Source organism: Hyalella azteca, unplaced genomic scaffold (assembly GCF_000764305.2).
Source record: "Hyalella azteca isolate HAZT.00-mixed unplaced genomic scaffold, Hazt_2.0.2 contig9197, whole genome shotgun sequence".
NCBI lineage: Eukaryota > Metazoa > Arthropoda > Malacostraca > Amphipoda > Hyalellidae > Hyalella > Hyalella azteca.
The window spans coordinates 477-6,877 of NW_025939274.1; the positions used below are offsets into that span (position 1 = coordinate 477).

At 42.6% G+C, this 6,401-nt stretch overlaps 1 protein-coding gene across 1 annotated transcript; it reads right to left on the reverse strand.

Annotated features, from left to right (window-relative positions):
• Positions 1–639: 639 nt before the first annotated feature.
• LOC108678110 (probable acyl-CoA dehydrogenase 6) lies at positions 640–5,735 on the reverse strand. The gene is made up of 5 exons (XM_018166456.2): positions 5,560–5,735; positions 2,594–2,700; positions 2,188–2,358; positions 1,675–1,872; positions 640–806 (listed from the first exon to the last, which is right to left on the reverse strand). The coding sequence occupies exons 1-5, from the start codon at positions 5,733–5,735 to the stop codon at positions 646–648; spliced, it is 813 nt and encodes a 270-aa protein (XP_018021945.1). The 3' UTR covers positions 640–645.
• Positions 5,736–6,401: the final 666 nt, after the last annotated feature.

Sequence of the window (6,401 nt, forward strand, 5' to 3'; positions counted from 1 at the left end):
GTTGTCCAGCCCGCTGAAGCTGGCTCGAAGGAAGCAGCGTTAGCATCTCAAAGAGACGAAGTGACAAGGAGGGACAGGTGAAAAGCAACAGAAACGAAGACATTCGAACAAGAGGTCGCTTACAAGGGACGTCGGCCGCCCGCACGAGAGAGACAGAGAAGGGAAACGTAAGGAATCCTACCTACATAATAACTTAGTATAAGGAGTCCTACCTACATAATAACTTAGTATAAGGAATCCTACCTACATAATAACTTAATCCCATAACCGAGACCTGCAGTCAGACACCGCGAGCTCAGCGGTGGGGCGCTCAGGAACAATCCCCCTAGGAGCGCGAAATCCCATAGGACTTCTGACGAGGACAGACACGCGTCAGATGTCTCCCCTTAGGGGTTGTAGCGACCGAAGCTAAAATAGCGACCTAAGCTAAAGTAGCGACCTAAGCTCACGTGGCTGCCTAAGCTCACGTAGCGGCCTGAGTTCACTTAGAGGTTGATTTCTCATCCGTCACTGATGGGCTTAGCTTGGAAAGCCGTCAGTGACTGGTTCACTGAGTTAAAGACTATGAAGTAATTTTTAAAATACGGCCTCTGCTGAATCAAATGAAAGTAAAGAAGTCATAATTTAGCTTCTCGCAGCATTTGTTCAATTAAATGAAGTTAAATAGCTGCCCCTGACCTCGTCGGTGTAGCCCATGCCGCCCCAGTACTGGAGGCAGGCGTCGGCCACCTCCCTGCCCAGCCGCCCGCCCTTCAGCTTAGCCATCGACGCCAGCGCCAGCACATCTGCTCCCCCCTCGTACAGGTCTGCCAACGGCAAGAAGCACAATATATTATAATAATAATATCTTAAAGCATTATATTAAAGATTTATTATTATTAATCATCGATTTACTTTCTCCATTAACTCACATTGTAATGCGGTCAATAAATCTGACGATTGTATCATTATTGCATGATAAATTTCAGCAGTGACTATGCATACCAAAATATATCAATTGACATTGTATATAAATAAATTCACGTAACGAGACGAGCAGCCGATGTTAAACGTCAGTAGCACGCCCAAACACAAGACATTCATCACGGTATGTTACCTGTCTCTTATACACATCTAGATGTGTATAAGAGACAGCCTCTGTATCGCAACTCTGTATTACCACCCCGTATACAAGATACGTTATCTGGACTGCTCTGTATTACCACCCCGTATACAAGATACGTTATCTAGACTGATGTGTCTTACTTATCCCTCACTACCTTAGTCACGTAACCCAATCCTCAGGTAGAGTTTAATATAATGAGTTCTGACACATACCTGCATCATCTGATAGGTGAAGCCACGCCCCTCCTCCCCTATGATGTGGGTCAGTACCTGCATCATCTGATAGGTGAAGCCACGCCCCTCCTCCCCTATGATATGGGTCACGTACCTGCATCATCTGATAGGTGAAGCCCTGCCCCTCCTCCCCTATGATGTGGGTCACGTACCTGCATCATCTGATAGGTCAAGATACGTTATCTGGACTGATGTGTCTTACTTATCCCTCACTACCTTAGTCACGTAACCCAATCCTCAGGTAGAGCTTAATATAAGGAGTTCTGACACATACCTGCATCATCTGATAGGTGAAGCCCTGCCCCTCCTCCCCTATGATGTGGGTCAGCCACGTACCTGCATCATCTGATAGGTGAAGCCACGCCCCTCCTCCCCTATGATGTGGGCCACGTACCTGCATCATCTGATAGGTGAAGCCCTGCCCCTCCTCCCCTATGATGTAGGTTGCAGGCACCCGCACGTCATCGAAGAAAAGCTCGGCGGTGTCAGAGCTGTGCATGCCCAGCTTGCTGATCTTGCGAGCAACGTGTACGCCTGCGGCAAATTTACATTATTTTACTAATATACTTTATCTACTTTAATTTTTATTTATATTATTTCTAGATCTTCAAAATTACATTGATTTCTATTACACCCAACGTAATTCATTGGTTGAAAGCTGAACAAGTAAAACAACTTCACAGTTGAATGGGAAACAGTGGTGAAAGAAAAGAACTTTATTGACGTTTGGACTGATATACCTATCGTTGAAAAACTGAAACACGGTAATATCAATTAAATTAAAAGAGAGAGATGCTTGGCACCCAAATGTTACATTAAATTCAAGACAAATAATCTTGGAAGACAAACCAGGAGTCTTGAGAGGCAGACAAATGAGGCTCTTGTTGAGATGTGGTTTCTTGTCAGTGGATGTGTTGGCTAAGCAGCACATCCAGTCTGCCTGAGTGCCGTTCGTGATCCACATCTTCGAGCCGTTGATGATGAGGTCATCACCAACACGCTTTGCTGTCGTCTTGATGCCTTACAAGTGATATTATTACTTTGTTGATAATTCTTTACATTACTAAAAGAATGTTTCAATATATTAAATTAAAATCTCAATAAATTGAAACATTCAAATAAAATCTTAATCTTTGAATGTGGCTCAATGTTGATTAATTAAATGAAAATAAACTATAAAACTCAGAGGCAAATACTTAAGAGATCATTCATCATAAGTAAAATTTGTAAAACTCCAAAGCCTAAATGTGCTTACTTGCAACATCAGAGCCAGCATGAGGCTCGCTCACGCCGATGCATGCCACAAACTCCCCACTGATGCTCGGCACAAGAAACTCTTGCTTCAATTTCTCGCTGCCAAACCTGCAATTAATATTTATTATTATCATATATATAATTTTATGATAATATATATTTCATTATTATATTATAGNGTATTTGTAACAGTCTATGAGATCGCCTCTTTTTCTTCTGTGTTCGAGACTTGGTAGGTGCAGAGCGGCTAGCCGAGCCGGGTAGTCTAGGTTGCTAAGTGATGCCAGTAGCTTGGTCGCCCTTCTTTGAACATCCTCGACCTCCGCACAGAGTGTTTTGTTGTATGGCTGCCACACAGAGTGACCGTATTCCAACAGTGGGCGTACAAGCGCCCACTGTTGGAATACGGTTTTTGGTTAGTCTGGTGTGATTTACTTAAAGGTTAATCAAAGAATATTTGACAAGCAATTTGAAATTTTGAATTTGCTTCATTCTTTCTTTTGTAAGGAATATTTTAGATAGTAGCTCAAATTTTCAAGTACTTAGTACTTAGCAATTCTAAAATGCTAATAAACACCAATTATGGCAATTAGGTGATTAATTCAAACATTGAATATAGAATATAGGGATGTCAAAGTTACTTTCAAACTTGGAACTAGGTAGGCTACCATTCTTAAAATAGGCTCAATATGCATAAATGAGTTAAAAATCAGTGTGAAAGGGAAGGGCTGTTAAATGCCAAAGTGGTAAAACATGTACATTTAGGCTGATTGCACCAATTATACATTTATAAAGTAGGTTATATAAATGCATATAGTATTAGATTGGTAAAACATGCAGTCATCATGAGTCATGCAGGGCGCATGTGCATGAACTGTGCTGCCACAGACAAGTCAGACGGTTCTACTGTGCCACAAAAACTGAAAAAAATGGTGAGTGAGGCCATATGGGAACAAATATTAGGTAACAGTTTACAGGCTAATAGTTTAGGACTTTAGGCATCTATTAAATTTGTCTGATTGATAGGCAAATAAATGAGAACTTATTAGGGAACTTATTTCATTTAGTAAAGGATAAGGTGATAAGCTACAATAAAGGGAAAAAACATAAGCCAAACACTGGACTCGACTGCTGAAGCAGCTTAGCAGACAACAGTTTTATGATTACTGGCCCAGTGGCACTTTTCTTCTTCTTTGTTGTGTATGCGCACTTTCTTGTAGTTGTAGCTTTGAACTTTGGAGGGTCATTTATGCCTATGCGGACGGCAGCGGACCGAATCGGCCTCATCAAAGACCAAAGTTGTCATCAGTGGGTCCAGATAATGAATGAGCAGAATGACTATTGGCTTTCTTTCAACGTTTTCCCTTTCCCAGGCTAAGTTGATTGGACCTACAAAATAGGAGATATGATATCAACTTGTCTGTTTCATGCGAGCGACTCACGCACGTCTGTCTTGCATGAAGTTTCTTCCGTACCGGTACGGCAGTACCTAGTTACTTACTACCTAGACATTACTCCGTAATAAGAGCGACAATGATATCTTTTTCAGATGTCGTAAAGGACCCCAAACAGGTCAGTTGTCACACCTGGACATGGCAGTTTCAACGCTTCTTTGCAAGTTTGCTTAGTCGTCACTGGTATCTACTGTTTCAAGTGCAGTTAACTTGGCAGGGCTTTAGCTTCACAAAGTCCCCATCCTGCTGGTACTTGTGAGATAGGTGATTACGGCATTGATCACAAGGTGCTGCTCCTGTTTTGTGAGGTCGCTCCCTCCCAGCAAGATTTGCACTGTCAGTGTCTGACACGTCTGTATGCCAATATTATGCAAAGTACTTCTCATAAGTTGATGAGCATCCCGTGATAAGGCATGGAGGCTCACAGCTATAACCACTACCTTAAAACTTGGAAACTTGCCTCATAGTGGGATAATAATAGCTGTTTCAGAGTTTATTATGCAGTACCGTAGGCCTGTTGCCGATTCTTAGCATCGCAGAATATTCACAGCTTTTTGCGTTGTGGTCTCAAACTTGCAACTCACTGCTTCAATTTGCTTTGCTGGACCACCCCAGCCCCCTCGTCGGTTCTGATCAGAAACTGGCGCACAGAGCTGGGATCAAACCCGCACCTCTTTGCTCCAATCCTGGTACTCTGAAGCATAGTGACAAACCAGAGATTTTTTAGAATCAGTTCATTTTTAATCTCCTTATTTACTCAAGATTTAAACCAATTTCTTATGTATGATAATGCTGGTATGAGTGGTATCCATGATACTTAGCTTGTCTACTTATAGGACTCAAAACTAAACTTGAGGAAAAGTCTACAAAACTCTGCTTTGCCACTATGCTCTGAAGTCTGAACTGTAACCACTGGGCCACCTTGCATGTTATAAAAAAGTGTAGTCTAATTTCAGGGTGAGGAATGCGTAATTTTTCTGTTTTTTCATGAAATCTGTCATTCTAAAATCATAATTCACCATTGTTTACACAATGAACGTGCATGAATACTACTGATTGAAACATCATATTAGAATACAAGCAACAAGCTGTCAAGCTCAAAACTGCTCCAGCTTGGGCCAAGGCCGCCAAGCTTACTGTCAATTTGTATAATTCAGGATTGGTCAGCCATTTTCTCTGATTTAGGAGGTCAAAGTCAAACCATCAAAGAGAAGAGGACTCAACACTCACACTGGTCCAATTTTTCTGAATAATTTTTAGTTTGTCGAAGATTTATGGTAGGGCGGTAGCCTCTGTCAGTCAGAGGCTACCATAAATCTTCGCCCTCTGAATACTTGTTTAGTGTGGCCTCACGGCAGGACAGGTTTATGAATTTGCCAGAATTTTTCTGTTCAGGTAGTAAGGAGCCACTAAGGACTAAGGTGTCTTGACAGTCTTGACAGCAGTATGGTGACTATGGTCACAGAGCAGGCGGGGCCTCTAAGGTGGAGGCCACGCCACTGACGCCACTCACGCCAGGGAGGGGAGTCCCAGGGCATAGGCCATAGAGTCCAACTCCTGAGCAGAGCAAAGAGTCCCACTCCAGGACAGGGAATCCCACTGACCCACTCTAGGCAGAGAATCCCACTCCAGGGCAGAGAGTCTCACTCCAGGACAGAGAGACCCACTCAAGGGCAGAGGGTCCCACATAGGGGCATCATTACCACACTTGGGATTGGGAAGTTGGGAGGCACTAACCACTCACCTGTGGGCACTAAACCACACATTTACGTAGGGCCCGTAGGGGCACTAACCACATTTGGATACCTAATTGGGTGCATCATCCACACCTTGATTGACAATTGTCTGTTGTTTATCTTGGGCCATACTGAAATATTTCAACGTGAAAAGGCATTAAAACAATCGAATGAAGAATAACAATTTGGTTAACTGTTAGGTTACTCTGCCAATTTACTAGACTGCTTCAAATCAAGTGAACTCATTGAGGTGATTTGCACCTCTCAAAAAGCCCTGCCAAGTTATATAGGCCATGGGCCTATTTCTTCAGCGCCGACACTTCTATTCTAGGTGCACACTCCATAGCAATTTTGGATGGAAACTTATTGAGACTTCACTAAAAATCTTCGCAAAGCAAAAATCCTGTATAATTTTATTAATATTTCTCTAGTTTAACACGGTTCCACGCATGGTGATGCCAATCCCGTCTCGGAGATGTTGTTGTAGCCGGCTTGAAGGTGAAGAAGTAGCCGGAAGATGACCACTCGTTACACCTGGACTCAGCAGAAAGTTTCAGCATTAAATGTCAATGATTCTTGAAGGTTCTATTAGCTGGGCTTCCAGTTTTGCTCACAGGTA

Excerpts from the sequence above, each read along its gene's own strand:
- LOC108678110 (XM_018166456.2), bottom strand. The coding sequence starts at position 5,735 with ATGTGGGACCCTCTGCCCTTGAGTGGGTCTCTCTGTCCTGGAGTGAGA. Across the intron at positions 2,701-5,559 it reads CTGGGACTCCCCTCCCTGGC|GTTTGGCAGCGAGAAATTGA; the intron begins GTGAGTGGCGTC and ends TATTAATTGCAG. Across the intron at positions 1,873-2,187 it reads TCTGCCTCTCAAGACTCCTG|GCGTACACGTTGCTCGCAAG; the intron begins GTTTGTCTTCCA and ends AATTTGCCGCAG.